Source organism: Dasypus novemcinctus, chromosome 15 (assembly GCF_030445035.2).
Source record: "Dasypus novemcinctus isolate mDasNov1 chromosome 15, mDasNov1.1.hap2, whole genome shotgun sequence".
NCBI classification, from domain to species: domain Eukaryota; kingdom Metazoa; phylum Chordata; class Mammalia; order Cingulata; family Dasypodidae; genus Dasypus; species Dasypus novemcinctus.
The window spans coordinates 8284606-8302862 of NC_080687.1; the positions used below are offsets into that span (position 1 = coordinate 8284606).

General features: G+C 51.3%; 1 protein-coding gene across 1 annotated transcript in view; it reads right to left on the reverse strand.

Moving 5' to 3' along the window:
• The window catches only part of LOC101420830 (cilia- and flagella-associated protein 337-like), a 104978-nt gene that overhangs the window by 19631 nt on the left and 67090 nt on the right, over positions 1 to 18257 (reverse strand). The window contains exons 10-17 of the mRNA XM_071208169.1: positions 13131 to 13282; positions 8832 to 8934; positions 5591 to 5697; positions 5433 to 5512; positions 4569 to 4623; positions 3887 to 3932; positions 2506 to 2565; positions 390 to 555 (exon numbers count right to left, since the gene is read on the reverse strand). Of these exons, the coding sequence (XP_071064270.1) occupies positions 390 to 555; positions 2506 to 2565; positions 3887 to 3932; positions 4569 to 4623; positions 5433 to 5512; positions 5591 to 5697; positions 8832 to 8934; positions 13131 to 13282 (769 nt within the window). The remainder of the gene's footprint in view (positions 1 to 389; positions 556 to 2505; positions 2566 to 3886; positions 3933 to 4568; positions 4624 to 5432; positions 5513 to 5590; positions 5698 to 8831; positions 8935 to 13130; positions 13283 to 18257) is intronic.

The window sequence follows — 18257 nt, forward strand, 5'->3', positions numbered from 1 at the left end:
CCCAGGGTCTCAGTGACAAATGGCCTCAGGAGACTGACCGTGTCCCAGGTGGGCTGGGGAGCAGGCTTGCTAGCCGGGAGAGAGAAACACACGGAAAGTGTACCCCAAGGCAGAGGAGAAGCCTCAGGGCAGCGGGGCTCTCAGGGCGCGAGCGAGCCCTTGGCCGGGGATGCGGAGAGGGCTCCCAGCGCGTGGCCTGGCCCGGGAGATGCGCTTTGACGGGGAGGTGTCCGGGACTGCTGAGCTCTTGAGCTCCCGTCCAGCGTTGGGAATCTCCCTGGACAGAGGAAGCCAATCCCCTCCCGCTGGGAAGCGACAGGGAACTGACATTCCTGCCAAACAGCTCGCCCGGGAGCTCAGGGCGGCCTGCAGCGCGCATCTCCGCCTACCTTCCCTATCTGCTGGGCCTTCAGAGGGCGCCGGGCTGTTCAGCTTGCAGTACATGTGGCCTGAGATGACGTTCCAAATGATGATCTCCCCGTCGTAGCTGGAGGTGGCGAGAAGAGAAGGCGGGCACTCAGCCACGCAGAGGATGTCCTCCTTGTGTCCACGGTTCTGCGAGGAGCAAGCACAGAGGGAGAGACGGGGATGGGTCAAAGCCCGGAGCAGCCACAGCCCACTGACCCTCACTGGTCCCTAGGACAGAGGACACAGGGGGCCCTCCTCGGTGGGTGCCCACCTCAAGGCCTCAGTGAACCTTGTGCCCAGCCCGGTCATTGGGAGCCACTCCCAGGACTCAGGCAAGGGTCTGGGCTGGGTTGCCTCTCACGGGGTCAGCCCCGTCACCTCTGGGCTCCTTTCCACATCCCAGGAAAGCGATGCCAGGGCAGCTTCCTGGCCTCTCCACGGTGCTGGACTGCCAGGGGCCCTCGGTGGGGCAGGGGTGTGGCAGGAAATGGGGCAACATGCAGGGGCAGACCAGGGGAGCGCGTTTCCCAAAAGCCCAGGCCTTAACCCCATCTGCCCACCCTGTTAGGAATGCAAATCAGCAACTCTTCTTGGAAGAAGGAATAAGAAAGATAAGAAACCCAAATGGATACCAACGTGGCCATCAATCTTTCACCTCTCTCATTGGGGGTGCAGCTACTATGTAGCGAGAACTTGGTTTCTCTTAGTCCTGTAAAGACATTCTTTCTTGTTGCCTTCATGTACTTCCCACAGAGTGCCTGTTTAGGAGCTAGCCATGGCCATCTAGGATGCCCCTTGTGCTTGAAAGCAGCTGAGAAGGCGGCGTTGTGAGATGGCTGGAAAAGAGGCCATTTTCTTCCCGCAATCCTTTGCTGTCAAGCTCGAGTCTGTGCTCCTCCTTCCAAGGCCTCCGCTACCTGCAGAACACGCTTACCTGCCTTCGCATGGTTTCCAAACCCTAATTTAACTTTCTAATCTCATTTCCCTCCTGCCCCTGATGCTCCAGCCCCTCAGGCTTATCAAAGTCACTCCAAACAATAAGCTTCTCCTGCTTATAGGCCTTGCTTAGGCTTTCCCACATCTGAGGTGCCTTTCTCTACCTTGTCCTCCTGGAAAAGTCCTGGTAATCTTTCAATATTCCATAGGATGCTAGGGCAAAATCAGCAGGTCCCAGCATCTTTGACACGATTCTGTCATCTGTCATGGGCAGTGCTGATGGCTTCTCAGTCCCCAGAGCCTCAAGGTCAGGTCCACACTTTATGCTCACATGTTTCTGCTGTGCTATCCATTAAGACTGGCCCTCTGCAAATGCTCAATAAATATGTGCTGAACGAATGGAAAATTGAATGAATGAATATTTGAGTGGATAGCACTTGACTGCCTTGCCCTAGCTGTGGCTTCTCTGGGGCATTTGCTGCCCCACTTCATGCAATCAGTCGTCATTCACTAAACTGTTTGCTCCGTGAAGGCAGGGACCAGGTCAGTGGACAACACACAGTTAGTCCTCAAAAGGAGCTCAATAAATGCTTGTTGCATGAAAAAAAATATCATGAGACTGTCGTAGACCAGGCACTGTGCTGGGCTCTGGGATCATGGCGTTTGGAGCCCAGCGATGGGCGCTGTTGGGAACAGTTACAGGGGACGTGAGTGGTGGGTGGCTGGGCCTGGGGCCTCCCCTCTTGACACTTGTCTTGGTGACCTGGCACCAGTGGATCCCTCCACTGATCACTTGGTCCTGGGAAGCCAGAGAGAGCTGGGGGTACTGTGAGTGCCACCGAGCCCTGGCAGGCAGGGTTGCCTGAATTCTGTCACCAGGGCTCTGCAGCTGTGCATGATGAGCAGGAGCAGGGAGTGGGTGCTTATCCCCCCACAGCCTGGGCTCCCTGCACTCTGGGACCCCCCTGTTGGACCCCTGGAGAGCAGTGAAGACTCTGTCCTGTGCCTCACACCCCGGCCTGAACGTGGCGCCATCCGCTCCTCCTGGTTCCCATCTGGGATCTGGGATCTGGGATCCGCCCTAGGTGGGCCTGGGAGACTCAGGGTGAGCCCCTGGAGGAAAGGGATCCTCATCAAGCCCCACGGCGACCGGGGGCTCACCAGGTCATCCTGCCAGTGTGGCTGCGGCTTCCAGAAGTGACGGAAGTCACACGGTGCGTCCTGTACCAGAGACAAACAGGAGACGCTGAAGCGGTAATCAAACGAGCTGCCAGCACACTCGCAGCTTCAGAGAGAAGGCCTCGGCACGTTTCCTAGCCCTTCCCCTCACCCCATGAGTGATGGAGACTTTTGAAATGTCAAAGCAAATTCCCCTAGCGCCAGTGGGGATAAAAAGCAATCCGCTCCTGACATTTGGGTGATTGCATTCAGCAAGTCGTGTGTCAACTGACAAGCCCTCCTCGGCTGGTCTGCGCACAGCCTTGCCTTCAGACAAGACTCAGAGCCGTTGCGTGCTCCGAAACCACAGCCACCAGCCCGATGCTCGGATACCAAAGGACAAATTCAACGCCGAGAATTCTCCGCTCCTCGTCTCCAAGTAATTCTGAGGAGGCGAGGCTCAGGCTGTGAAATACTTTGCAACAAATAAAGGACTTACGATGTTTAAAGACATTCAGAAACCCGCAACCAGGGAAAATGAAATGCCACAGGTAGGTTTAAAACTTACGGTTAGTCGGCACTTTCGACTTGAGCCCCTCCCCCATTGCTAAGCCATAAAAACTCCCGTTTTGGGGAACTGCTCGTGGATGGTCTTTCATCTCTGCTTTCCTTTTCGAGAAGAAGTAGGGCATAAAGACAAGGTGGGAGGAAGAAGGGAGAAAACAAAGGGCTGGGCAGTCGGGTGGGCTGCTTAACGTTCATTTGGGGTGAGGGGGCGTGAAGGTGTGTGAAGGGGGTCCTGCGTGCCGGGAGGGAGGGCGCTGCCACCCTGAACAAAGGGCCAGGTGTGGGGCCACCAGGTGAAGGGCCAGGTGAGGGGCCAGGTGAGGGGCCAGGTGTGGGGCCAGGTGAAGGGCCAGGTGAGGGGCCAGGTGTGGGGCCAGGTGTGGGGCCAGGTGAAGGGCCAGGTGAGGGGCCAGGTGAGGGGCCAGGTGTGGGGCCAGGTGTGGGGCCAGGTGAGGTGCCAGGTGTGGGGCCAGAGGCCTTCAGGCACAGCCTGGCTTGGATCCCCAGGGAAGCCCTCACTGCCCTGGTGGCTTCTCTAACTAGTTCTTGTTTCCATAAAAAGTAGACCAGCAGGAAGAATCTTCAAAACAAGCAAGATCAAACGGCTTGCCAAAGGAAAGGAGGAAGGGAGCAGAGGAGAAAAGAAGGAAGGGAGGAGCTCTTCTGGCTGCAGCGTGTCCTGGCTCCTAATGGAGAGCAGAGGCATAAAGAATCTCTCCAGAATGGATTCTTCCAAGTCTAAGCCTCAGCAGAGAGAAAGGAGGATATGATCTCAAGCTGAACTTCGAAATAGAGTCCCTTTGTACATTTCACTTACAAAATACACGTTTATTCTTCTGTCCCATCCAACAGCTATGATATACCTAGAACAAAAAGAGAAGTGTGGATTTTGATCCTTAGGCTTTTACATCTGTTTAATTTTGGCATGAATTAATCCTATGGTTTAATTTTGCCATTTCACTACCCCTGTGATAAATGAAGAGAAGAAAGAAAATAATCTCTCTCTCTCTCTTTTTAAAGAAGAACCAGAGAAAATGTGATTTGATAAAGTAGGGTCAGTTTTAACCCAGTGCATAAAGGCCAAGGAAACACAAAGGAAAGGCCCTGAGATTCCAAGATCCACAGATGCTGCTCCTGCGAGCATGGTTGAACCATGGAGGCAACAGAACAAGCAGAAAGTGAGCAACTGCCTTTTCCCCTTTCATGTTGTGGGGAGAATGGATTTATTGGATTTTTGTTCTTTGACCATGAGTGCTGAATTTACCTTCTCCAGCCTTTAGTCAGGCATTTGGTGGGGAGATACAGTGCTCTCTAATGACACTAAAATGTTACCAAAATGTTCAGAGAATCACTTCCAATATTCTGGAAGAGCCTAGACCTCCATTCTTCTGGAAAATTCCCTTCACTGTTTTGGTGTCCTCCTCCCGAACAAACTTTGTATCAAAGAAGATGCCCCACTAAACCCTGCCTCCCTCATATCCAAGCTGAATATCACACACCGATTCTGGTTCACCTCCAAGTAGGTACAATCACAGACTTCACTTTGCTTTGTATCTAGAAAGACAATACATTTGTCATTTTATATTACAGTGTTATCTTCAGGAGAGCTTTAATCAGCTTACATACAATGACCTAATCTCACTGATGACAGGAAAACTTCAGGGCTTGCTTTCTTGTTTTCAAACCACGGCGAGGTGCTTTTCAGGTTATGGGAACACTGGTCATTTACTGTCACCCTCTTTGCCCCAAAAGGCTGATTCTGCCCTTTCCTTTGGGAGGAGGCTCAGTTTATCCTGATAACGGCCTGAACTCCTGGGATGAGTGGCTGGGACTCACGGAGCGAGTGAGATGAAGGCGTCCAGGCTCTGAGGCCACGCGAGGGACCACAGCCCAGGGCTCTAGCTGCCTGATTTTGAGTCTTTTTCTTTTTTTCCTTTGACTTCATTTATCCTTTCTGATAGTCAGGAAACCTTTGCCACTTAGGTTCCCTGGAGGGGTTTTATAAGGCAGAATTGGGGAAAATGAATGGAGTTTGCAGCCTGGGAAAACAACCAAAGAGACTTGCTTTCGTTTGTTGATCTAGGTTTTGAGTTATGGGATGTTTAACGTGTTTGGAAAGGTTTACTCTTTTAAGAAATCAGGCATGAACCAGGTAGTGGAGGAACGACCACGTCAGGCCAACCTGGGAGCTCACGTATCTCCTATAGATAGAAGTTCAGCGCCGTTGGTCAATGAAGCACCAGAGCAAGAGGACTGGGGGTGCCCCTGCATCCTAGACCTGCCTCATCTGACTTTTCGCTTTACTCTGAGGGCCTAAACTTGCATCGGTATTTTATGGGGAGCCTGAAGAAGAAGTGACTTGCCGTGCTGCAGGGTGTGCAGACAGTGGCCGTTGTTGTAGCTCCAGATTTTCAGGCAGCCATCTCTTCCCCCAGTAACCAGCCTAGGAAAGAGCCGCAGGTTAGGGGGTGGAACAGGGGCCGCCCCGCCCAGTGGCAGGAGATCCTGGGAAGGCATTTACCTTCGCCCGCTGGAATCAAAGGTCAGACACGAGATGCCGGCGTTGCCGTGAGTCCCCATAAATTCAGACAACAGTCTTCCCGAGTCAAAGTCCCACACTTTAACCACCTGTGTCAGGAAGTTAAAAAAAAAAGCGACCTAGAGATACTGGCTATTAAATTAATTATTATTAATTATTAATAGGAGGGTATTTACATTTAGAAATCTAGTGCCATAGGGATCAAAGATAAAAGGCTACCCCCAAAGTATTTTATTTCCAATACGAGTTGGCTTACAAGTGAGAAGATTAGAAGACTTAGAAATCAGAGGGTAAAAATCTCTGGACCCTTTAGGCTGAAAGAAAACAGGTGTGTATTGAATTTTAAGCAGCAAAATGTAGTCACTGTCAGAGCAAAGCTAAATGAAGAAAGTGGCCTGTCCCAATTTAAAAAATGGGCATAGGACTTAAATAGAGGTTTCTCCAAAGAAGATATACAAATGGCCAATAAGCACCTGAAAAGATGCTCAACATCCTCAGTCCTAGGAAATGCAAATCAAAACCACAGTGAGGGAAGTAGACTTGGCCCAATGAATAGGGCGTCTGCCTACCACATGGGAGGTCCGTGGTTCAAACCCCGGGCCTCCATGATCCATGTAGAGCTGGCCCACATGCAGTGCTGATGTGTTCAAGGAGTGCCCTGCTGCACAGGGGTGTCCCTCACATAGGGGAGCCCCAGGCACAAGGAGTGCGCCCCATAAAGAGAGCTGCCCAGCGCGAAAGAAGGTGCAGCCTGCCCAGGAATGGCGCCACACACATGGAGAGCTGACACAACAAAATGACGCAACAAAAAGAAACACAGATTCCTGGTGCCACTGATAAGGATAGAAGTGGTCACAGAAGAACACACAGTGAATAGACACAGAGAGCAGACAACGGGATGGGGTGGGGTGGGGGGGGAGGGGAGAGAGAGAAATAAAAATTAAAATATAAAAAACCACAATGAGATTCCACCTCACACCCACTAGGGTGGCTATTATTTTAAAATAACAATAATAAGTACTGGCAAGAAGGTAGAGGAATAAGAAGGTAGGAACCCTCAAGCATGGTTGGTATGAATGTAAAATGGTGCAGCTGCTGTGGAAACCATTTTGGTGGTTCATCAGAAATTCAAGCATAGAGTTACCAAATGGCCCAGCCTTTCCACTTCTAGGTATATACCCCAAAGACCTGAAAACAGGGACACAAACAAATCCTTGTACACCAATGGTCATAGCGGCATTATTCACAATTGTCAAAGGTGGAAACAACCCAAGTGTCCATCAACAGGTGATTAGATAAGCAAAACATGGTCTATACGTACAACGGAACAGTGTTGAGCCATAAAAATGGACAAAGTTCTGACATGTGCTACAACATGGATGAATCTTGAAAGTATTATACAAAGTGATAGAAGCCAACCCTAAAGGAAAAATATTGAATGGTTCCACTTACATGAGCTCTCTAGAATAAGCAAATTCATAGAGACAGGAAGGAGATTGGAGTTTTCCAGGGCTCAGGGACTGGGGGTTATAGGACCAATGGAAAAGCTGCGATAACATTGCATTCATAAATTCAGGTTTCCTGAAGATCTTGGGCTGTATTCTCTCCCCCACAAATATCAAGCATGCAAAGTGGTTTAGATCCTTTCACATGTGACATGAGCAGGACGATGTTACAAAGATTTCACACATCGACAGATCTGCAAGGTGAGCTCAGACTCAAATCAATAGTGTAATTCAGTAAGTACTGGGGGAGTGTAGACCAGCACGTGCCTAATGCGGTAATAACTATGAGTGTGCTTGTTTCTCAACCCAACGTCTATTTACCACCTACCACCAGGGGAGATATGCATATCAAAAATAATGGCATTGAAAGGCCCACCGTGTTGCCATAGAATTAGACACTCAGGCACCAGCGCGGCACCATTCATTGAGCCTGGACGTGGGAGGGAGCCGGAGCGTTTCTCAGAGGAGCTGAGGGCAGAGCTGTGCCTGGAAGCACAAGCAGGGCTGCGACGCCCCCAGAGGGAGAGGAGGGGAAAGCGGTCCCTGCGCTCATGCTGCTGCCCAGGCATGAGGAAACAGGGCAGGGCGAGGCAGGGCCTGGCCCTCCACCATGATTCGTGGGGGGTAATGTATAAATATGGGGTGGGTAGAAGGGGGGAGCCGGCCTGAGCATAGCAGTGAAGAAAAAGGTCAAGGAGGAGCTGGGACCTCAGCTGAACCTTGAAATGCTAAAGTATGGGAAAGGGGAGGAAGCGGCAAAGTTGAGGGGCAAAGATGAGGGGCAGCGGGTGACAGCGCCGCAGGGGCAGGTGCCAGCAGGACGCTGAGAAGGTAAAAAGACTGGCTTTCCTTGGCGTCACAGGGGCTTCTGACAAGTATAGAAGGTAAGTGCTTCCTTAAGAGAAGGAACTGAAAATAGGCAGGAACTCAACTTCTTTGCGATGTATCAAGACTGGGCCATGGTAAATCACTTTGGACCAACAGGCCAGGGAGTCTATTTTTCACACTTTTTAATCTCTGGAATGGAACCTGGGCAAGAACACACGCAGAGCAGACATCCTGTGCCTCTGGTCCCGAAGCTGCAATGAGCATGGGTGTTATGAAGACATGCCCGGGCCCGAGGGGTGACGCCCCGAAAGGCTGAGGGTGCGGGCTCTGGAAGGTGCAGGAAAGAGGGCGTGGCCGTGGAATCCCGGGGCCAGTCAATGATTCACAGGGTGACTGAGTGATGTTAGGAGACCGGATACTCGGGAGGATTTCAGAACACGTGAATGTCACACATGCGTGTATGGGGGGAAGCGTCCCGTTAGCTCAGGGACAGGAGAGCACGAGCCAGGGCACGTGTGTGCGTCAGTGTCTCTTTCCTGAGTGGACGAGCCCTGAGGGGAGGTCGCTGTGCCTCTCATGAAGGACTTGGCAGGTGGAAGTGGATCCTGGAGGTAGCAATCGTTCTACACCGTACCTGAGAATCACCGCAAAGTCATACGCTTCACAATACCAGCGTGGCCCTTTCGAGCAGCTCACACTACGGGCTATGGGAGAACACGTGAGCTTTCACCTGCCTTTCACAGGGCATGAGGGGCACTGAAGGGCATCCAGACTATGCCCGCTGATGGGGAGACCAGACTTGAGCCTCCCGTTCTCTCCTTGGGTCCCCGAACACTCTGCTCACTCAAATGCCCCATTGCCAAGAAGGGTAAGTAAGCCTCAGTACTCACAGATGCTTCTGAGCAGCTGACCACGTGCCTGAAGGCTGGGTTGTACCCGCAGCACACCACGGGCTCCTTGTGGGAAACCACCAGGCGAGGCTCAGGGGCAGATCTTGCTCATGAAAAACAGAGAGAGACGACAACCACTGAACCAACGGATCACGCAGACACCCGGGTTGAGGTGTCCGGGCGTTACTAAAGAAGCGTGAAGGTACGGGCTTTTGGTTCAAATGATGGGTCTGGGACCTTAGGTAAGCCATCCAGCTGCTCAAAACCTTAACTTTCTTACTTGTAAAATGGGGGTAATGCCATGTGTTTTTTTTTTAACTTTAAAAAAAATGTTTAAAATCTTTCTTTATAAAGATACATAAGCCACACAAAATGTTACATTAAAAATATAAGAGGTTCCCATATACCCCACTCCCCACATTCTCCACTCCTCCCACATCGACGACTTCTTTCATTAGTGTTGTACTTTCATTGCATTTGATGAGTGTATTTTGGAGCATTGCTACACAGCACGGGTTATAGTTTATGTTGTAGTTTACACTTTCTTCCAGTCCATTCAGTGGGTTATGCAGGATATATAATGTCCTGCATCTGACCCTGCAATGTCATTCAGGACTCAAAGTCCCAAAAATGCCCCAATATCACATCTCTTTTTCCCTCTCCCTGCCTTCAGCAAGCCCGGTGACCACTGTCTCCACATCAATGATGTAATTTCTTCCATTGCTAGGGTCACAACAACTCTATAGTAGAATACCAGCAAGTCCACTCCAATCCATACTCTATTCCTCCATCCTGAGGACCCTGGGATGGCGATGTCCACTCCACCTCTAAATTGAGAGGGTGCTTAGATCCCACATGGCTGGTGGGTGGAATTCTCCTGCTTGCAGCTGTAGACTTTCTTGGTTGTTTTCAGGATCAAATGAGAAAAACCTAGATAATGTGCTTAGTGCATAATTGGCATGCAGAGAGCAGTAGAGGCTGAATAGGGAAACATAAATCACACAGCTCTTCTTCAGGGCCCAGGACAAGACTTCATGAGACATGGGGTGCATCTCCTCCTCTCTCAGTTTACATCTTCCTCCAAACAAACACAAACTATCCCCTCCTGAGTCCTCGTGTCCAAGGCAGGCTTCTTGCTCAGGGCAGGGACGAGGCAGGTGGGACCCCCGCGGGCACCGCGGCACCAAGGGTGTGGCCAGCACAGGGCCTGCTCTGAGGGCCTGGGGCCAGGCAACCCAACCCCTTTGCCCTGGTGTCCCCTTCTGTAAAATAGAAACCTTGATAGAAATCTTGTGGAGGGTGAGAATATGAAATGTCTGGAGAAATTTGGCATCTGGTCAACCCTTAGTAAGTGAACGTTGGTTCCCAACACGACTGCATTGCCTTCTTGCTCTTTATCCTCTCTCTGTAGGGACTGTAGGACAGCTCAACCCCCGAGGCTTCGAGCCTCCCTCCCAGGGCCCGGATGATTCTCTGTGTGGGGGGAATCCTCTTCATGAAAGAGTAGGACTTGGCAGAAGGACGCGTAGGAGGTCTCAGGGAATGGTCCCTGGACTTTGGGGCGTGAAGGGTGGAGTGTACTCTGTTGAAGGGAGCAGGGAGGGGATGAGAGCTCAGAGCCCAGGAGAAGGCACTGGGCACTGTGTCAGGGCTGCACATAGTACTTCACCTCATTTCCTTCTCCCATATGCTGGGAGGAAGGTGCTACACTCCCCCGTTCACAGAGGAGGAACCAAGGCTGACGAGGCTTGGCCTGACGGGGGCCCCGTGGCTTTGCAGTGACCGGGCAGCGTCTGCCCAACATTATCTCCTAACAAGTCCCCTAACTTTTGGCATCTTACATGGAGACTGTTTTTGCCATGAAGCAGAATTTCAGTGATTTTGGTCCAAACAAATCCATCAAACAGGTTATTTGTTCTACACAATGTTATTGTGTAGAACAAACAGTGGTTTGATTGACTGAAGTTTCCATTTTCCAGCTGGTTTTTTCGGTGTCTCGGGTGAGGAACACAAGCTTTCAAGCCTGATTGCTAATGACAATTTGGCGGGTCCTGCAGGGATTCCCCTGATGCAGGCAAGCCTTTTTCTCTGGCTCCAGCGAGTGAATTTGGAAAGGGATAAAGAGAAACGGGCAGTAGCCATGCTCTGGACTTCTCAGTGTAGTCTGACCACGTGAAATCTGACCACTTTTGCATAAAGTTAATTCTTGTCGTGATTTAATCTCTAAGTGCAACAAAACTGTTTAGGAGTCTTCCAACGCATGGTCAAGGAAAAATGGTTTTGAAACCACATAATTTGGGGCTCAGGAAATTCAAGCGCCCTTATCACAGGGATGGGATTTGAAACCTTCGAACTACAATATTCAACCTAAAAGCTTTGGGCATCCTTCCTTGGCTCCCGAGGACTTCTGACTTGGGAGTTGTGAGGGGACAAGTGCAGACGAGGCCACAAGGGGCAGGCGTGGATCAGCGTGGGGCAGGGCACGGAGTGGGGGCTCCAAAGAGGCACTGCTTAGTCTGCTCTGTGCGAGTAGGTGGAGAGCCTTTCCCTTCTCGGGAGCAGGAGCGTCTCCCCACCACCTGCTGACAGAGGGCCACGATTGACCCCAAGGTCACTGGGCCCCAGTGGCAGAGCTGGCTCTGCAGGCCCCACAGGTGTGCTGAGGACCCTCTGAAAGGACCCCTTTGGCAGGCTCTGGAGACCCTCCCATTGTCTAATTTTTTTTTTTTTTAATACTTCCCTGTGTCATTTGAGATTATTTTATGACCCCAAAAAAGAGAAGGATTATGTGCGTAAACTAATCTCTTCCTGGGGTGTGATAGCCTTTGATTCCATTACATTCAGCTGCGGGGCCTTTGACTTGACGGTTTAGGGCTTTTGAATCGACCGCATCACTAAGGTGTGACTCAGTTTGGGTCCCCCCCATTGCTGGGCCTGGTGGAAACCCACACACAGCAGGAGAGAGCTCTGCCGTTCTCAGTCCTGCCCCGAGAGGGTAAGGAGAAGGCTCAAGCGGCTGAGGCTGGGGGCGGGTGAGCCATGATCCTGACAGCTTACAGCTGGGATTGGGAAGAGCCCAGCACGGCCGAGCCTGATGGAGACGCACGGAGAGGAACGAGCCTTACGCTAGGAGAGGACCACAGCGTCCCTTAAGCACGAGGCCTCAAGAGGCTGGGCCCACGGAGCTCAGGAGGAAGAGGAACCCGGAGGGGACGAGAGACCTTGCAGAGACAGGCGACCATCTCGGTGCACCACGTGGCACACCTCGGGGTCAGTCGCAGCTGACTTGGGTAAGAAAGCATCCCCGCTGATGCCTTGGGGGTACGCTTTTACCCCAAATACAGCCCCATTACAAAAGCCAGCAGAGTTCTGGTATTTTGCATCAGCACCCCTTTGGCTGACAAATCCAGGCTCCCCATCCCCTTTGAAATCTCGGGGAGTTTTGCTGTGCCAGCGGGAAGTAGCAGGGTGGCGGGGAGAAGGAGGGGACTGGGCACCCTGAGGCAGAAGCGCTGGCCCCGGCTCTGCTCCTCGTTCCGTGAGACCTCGGGCCGCTCACTCCCTGCTCGAGGCCTCTGTGTCCTCGTCACTTAGAGCCCAAGGACGGGCTGGATGGCTTGTGACTGCCTTGAGGCAGAACTCAAGCTCCTTAGTAGGATGTGTCAGCCTAGGCGGGCAGACGTTCAAGGGCACCTGGAGCTGACGTTCAAGGTCAGGGCGAGGAGCGCCGGGGGACCTCTTCCTGTCTGAGGAGGTGATGGTACTGCGACCTGACCAAGATATGCCAAGGAAACCAAGAAAACCCAGGGGGACTTGTTCCCAAAGGAGTCCGGGAGATGGGACAGGGTGGGGCCTCAGGGTCCCGGGAAGCAGAAGCCACGGGGGGAGGAGGTGTCAGATGTGGGCGCTGCCGTGGCAAGGACATAGCGTTCCACAGCAGCACTGTGGCCCTGGGACGGGTGGGCCCTTCGTGGCTGCCCCGGCTTGGCCTCCGCAAGTGGCATGGGTGCCTGCGGACCGAATGGCCGTTCCCCGGGATCTTGGGCCATTTGCAGTAGGGTAGGGCCGGCGGGCGGAATAGATGTCAAGGGATAGGAAGGTGGTGCTGGAGGAACAAACTGGAAATATTAGAGAGAGTTCAGCCAACCTGTGCCGCAAGCCTGGGACGCGCCCTGCAGGCAGGGAGCCCACAGGGCAATCCCAACCGCGGTCCACGAATTAGAAGGTGGCAAGCAGTCGGAGCGGGCTCTGCAGTACCCTCTGGAGAGCTGCCCTGGAGCCCAGAGGACAACGCTGTACCTTAATCGCAGGCGCAGGAGCGCGACGGCGTCGGAGGCCACGCACAGGGCCCGAGGGCGGGGGAGGTAGAGGCAGGCCGCTCGGTCCCCCTTGATGCCGCTGGCTTTGGAGGGGGCGGTGAACAAGCAGCTGTAGGTCTCCAGGTCCCAGATCTGACGAGGAAGCGGGCAAGGCATCAGCAGAAGTGCCGACCGTCTGCTTGGCTGGGTTTTCAACCCTGTCTTGTCTTGGGTTCTGGCGAAGCGTGACCAAAGTTTAAACCCTGTCCCACCCCCAACGCACCAACGAGAGAAAACAGGAAGAGGGGCTCATCCTCTGTGGTGTTCTGGGCCCTCTGCCATTCCTGAGGCTGTCTGAGGAGAGGAGATGCTGTGCCGAGCCGTTCTTGGGCTGGGCTTTCCTTCCCCCACAGACTGACCCAGCAGATGGGGGTCGAGTGAATTATGTGCCCAAGGAAGCCAAGGATCTGCCGGGCATCCCTGAGGGCCACAGGCGAAGCTCCCTGAGGGCCACAGGTCAAGCTCCCAGAGGGCCACAGGCCAAGCTCCCTGAGGGTTAGAGGCCAAGCTCCCTGAGGGCCACAGGCGAAGCTCCCTGAGGGCCACAGGCCAAGTTCCCTGAGAGCCACAGGCCAAGCTCTCTGAGGGTTAGAGGCCAAGCTACCTGAGGGCCACAGGCCAAGCTCCCTGAGGGCCACAGGCCAAGTTCTCTGAGGGCCAGGCCAAGCTCCCTGAGGGTTAGAGGCCAAGCTCCCTGAGGGCCACAGGCCAAGCTCCCTGAGGGCCAGGCCAAGCTCCCTGAGGGCCACAGGCCAAGCTCTCTGAGGGTTAGAGGCCAGGCTCCCTGAGGGCCACAGGCCAAGCTCCCCTCCCTTTGGCCTACAGCCAAGCTACCCAGATTTGCATCCCAGCTCTGCCTCCTAATGACTGGGTGGCCCTGAGTAAAGTACTCAACTACCTTTCCCTCAGGTTCCTTCATCTGTAAAATGAGGATAATATGAGTCATACCTACCTCACAGAGATGTTTTAGGGAATAAAAACATTAACAAAAAGTAAAGAGTTTAGAACAGTGGCTAGACATGGTAATGGTCCCACACCAGTTTAATAATAATATTATCGTTAATCATTTATTAGGACTGGTGCTGCTTTTGCACTGCCCTGAGGTGCCGCCACATCTGGTAAAGGCTGAAGGGACGGCTGCGTCCACGGGGGCGAGGCCCAAAGCAGGGGAATCCGCTGCCATCACGAATGTCAGGCGGGCTACGCCTGTAAGGCCCCCCACACATTATTTCACTAGCTCTTAAGCCAACTTTGTGAGGTAGGCCTTATCCATAGAGTCCCAGCGAGGCTAAAAAAAACCTCCCCCACCGTTAGAAAGCTCGAAAGTCAAGCACAGGCCGCTGCCGCCCCACAGAGCAAGCCGGGAAAACCGAGGGTGGAAGCGGGATGTGCTCAGTGGGCCTTCCTTCCCTTCCTTTGCGTCTCTGGGAAGGAAATGAGCTGTGAGGCGATCTGAAGGCTTTCTGTCACAAGCCAGGCTCTTGGCTGTGTTTCCGCTCTGTGTTTATTTTCCCTTTGTTCTCCCCTGCAGTTATAAAGTCACTGTGAGAGTTCCAGTGTGTCTTCTTATCTGGGTTTTTAGGTCATGGCAGGGAACGGGGCAGCAGTGCATCCTGAGAGCCTGGCGTGGGGAGGTGGCCGTGATCAAAGTGAGACGACCCCACGGAAAGGGCCGCTTGCCCACGCTCCTGGAATATTTGTGTGAAGATGCTCCTTCTTGACGGAGAGGTAGCACACACAGCTCCTACCCGCCGCTCGCCTCTCAGCCGGACCCGCTTATCTCTTGATTTCTTCTTGCTTCATGACATAAGGTTACTGAGAGAGCGTTTTGATGAGGGAGAGGAGGAAGTAGCTAATTCTGGAGACTGGAAACAGCAATTCATCCAGGCTGCTGTCAGGGACCTCTTCACAGTGATGTTTAGGTTGACAAGTTGGCATTAAACACCCAAAGGAAAATAGCTACAGCAAATTAAGCATCGCTGAATGATCCGTTGCGTCTCTGCTAAGAGATCTGCCTCCCCAACGGTGGGGGATGGATGTGCAACCCGAGCCTGTCAATCGCTGTCATTTCCTGGGTTTTCCTGGCCAGCGCGGGCGTGAGTTCAGGGCTGTGGCCTCCGTGTGCCCCGCCATTTGGAGAACACCTTTCTGCAGCGGTTGACGAGGTAGCCCGTGCGCACCGAGGAGGAGAAACCGGCGGCCCAGGCTGACGACAGACCCTGGATCCGCCTGCCCTGAGGCCCATGATCTGGTTTCAATAGCCAATCGGTCCTCCCAATTTTGGCTTCAGCAGTATGAGTTAGATGTTTGTTTCTTGGGATCCATTTTAGGTTGGATTGTATCCCCCAAAAGATACATTTAAGTCCTAATCCCCAGTCTGGTGAATATGACCTATTTGGAAACAGGGTCTTGGCAGATAATAATTAGTTAAGATGAGGTCAGACTGGGTTAGCCTCATCATTGGCCCTAATCCAACATGACCGGTGTCCTTCTAAGAGGACAGGGATTTGGTACAAATCCACAGGCGAGATGGCCATTTGAAGACAGAGTCAGGGGTTGGAGCGACACATCCATGCCCAAGGATGCGGCCAACACCAAAGGCTGGAGGAGGCAAGGAAGGAGCCTCAGCTACGGGCTTCAGATGCAGCGCGGTCCTGCTGGCACTTGATTTTGGACTTCTGGCCTCCAGAGCTGTGAGACACTAAACTTCTGTTGCTTAAGCCCCCTAGTTTGTGGGGCTTTGTTACAGCAGCTGTAGGAAACAATATAGAATCAAGAGTCTTACCTGGTAAAACCATTCGAGGTTGAGCATGGTTCAAACATTATCTTTGATTAGCACAACTACCTTATAAGTAGACCTTTCTCGCATTTGGCAAAAGAATAAATTGATGTCCAAAAGGACTAACTTAGTTCAGAAGGACTGAATAATTTACCCAAAGTCACCTCACTTATAAATGGTAGATTCAGAGTTTAAATGAAATGTGTCTCCAAAGCATCTGTCCACCCAACTCCATGCTTCCCCATCCATCATGTAGCGTGATTTCTGGGAAGTGGCTGCCAAACCGAGGATGTTTCCCAGTTATCCTTCCATCCAGGGTGGCCATGGACTCGGAACAGAATGTGAGAGGAAATAGTAGGTTTCATTTCCGGCGGGAGCTTTCAGAAGCAGGTGTGCCTTCTCCACTGGTTCCCATTGCACCTGGATGCAGAGCCTGTGAGAATGTAGGAGAGGGTGGGGCCCCGAGATGGAGAGAGCCCCGACCTTGAACGAGAGGCAAGGTGCCCACCCACCAGGGGCACTCACTTTGGTTTGTTAGTCAATAGAAGTAAAGTCCTTTTGTTCTAACTCATGGAAAATGTGGGTTTATTTGTTGCAAAAGTACATGCTATCTCCCCTTCAAAAAAGAACTTGCTTTTCATTCTAGTTCCCTTGGACACAAAGCACCTTTTTTTGTGGGTGTGGTGTGCCACTTTAAAGTCACAGAAAAAGCAAGTGATGAGGAAATCTGAATTTGTCACTTTACTCTCCTTTAGAGAATTCCAGAAACCAACAGATGCCTGAAATGTTTTATGTGTTCCCATGATTTAGAGGAGCAAACTACTCAGGCTGAAAAGTCAATTGCAAGAAAGACGACGATCTGATCAGGCATGCTAGGAATTTAGCTGTTTGGTTCTTAGTTGATTAGTTTTCATTTGATAGGAATAATATATTCTGAAATAACTTACACACATTTCCAAGATGGGATTTCAATATATTTTACATACACTTTGGGAAGTGATTCAATATGCCTGATTCATCACAGGCAAGATGCTAATCTCGTAATCACGAGTTTAGATGGGAGGAAAATGGAAAGGCACTAGGAAAATAAAATAGAATTACGATTACCTAAGGCAGCAAGTTTTGAGGGGGAAGAAAGCTCATTAAAAATGTGAAGTCTCTAGCTCTGTGGCTTTGGCTCAGGCCTTTGGATGAATTTGATTTTCAAAATAAATAAAAAACCTAAGTTTCATAAATCTTACCATTTTAATCGAGTTTGCTTGGAGGACTGAACGGAGTTTGGGTCCTGGCTGTAGGACTGCCGGGGATCTGGACACCTAATTTTATATGCAGTATCCTCATCATTGCAATGGGGTAGACTCTGAGCTCCCTGTAGGAGGGACACACTGGGCGCCATAAACAGTGAAACCCCAGCTGGTCGCAGTGCCGGGGCTGTCTCCCAGGCTTTCCTCTCTTCTACCCGCGCTCACTCCTTGGAGATCTCATCCAGTCCAGGATTTAACAATCCATCTAAATGCTAATGACTCCCAAGTTACATCTCCAGCCCTAAACCCAGGACTCCTCTATCCAAGGCACCCAGAGCTGAGCTCCTGGTCAGCTCAGGTTTTGGCTCCTCTTTTTTCATCTTTTGTTTAAATAATAATGTTATCAAGATTTAAATTTACATACCATAAAAGTCACCCTTTTTAAGTGTACTATTCCAAGATTTTTAGTATATTCACCGAGTTGTGCAGACATTGTCACTGTCTAATTCCAGGACATTTTCATCTCACTCAAAGAAACCCCCCATGCATTAGCAGCCATTCCCCATCCCCACCTCACTCCTGCCTCGGGCAACCCCTCAGCTACTTCCTGTCTCTATGGATTTGACTATTCTGGACATTCCATATACACGGAATTAGAAAATGTGCGGCCTTTTGTGAATAGCTTCTTTCACTTACTGTAAGATTTTCAAGGTTCACCCGTGATAGCATATATCAGTGCTTCATTCCTTCATTATTGCCAATATTCCACTGGCATGAATATACTGCATTTTGTTTATCCATTCATTGTGAACAGTCTGTGTTTCCATTTTTTGATTATTATAAGTAATGCTGTTCCGAATATTCATAAACAAATTTTTGGATGGACAGATTGTGGCAGTTTGATACTATTTATGAATTTCAAAAAGAGATATTGATTATGTTTGTAAATTGGTCTGCTCTTCTGGGTGAGATGCCCTTTGATTGTATTAAATTCAAAGGTTTACTTCATTCTTTTAAATGTGGACATCCAGTTGTTTGAGCACCA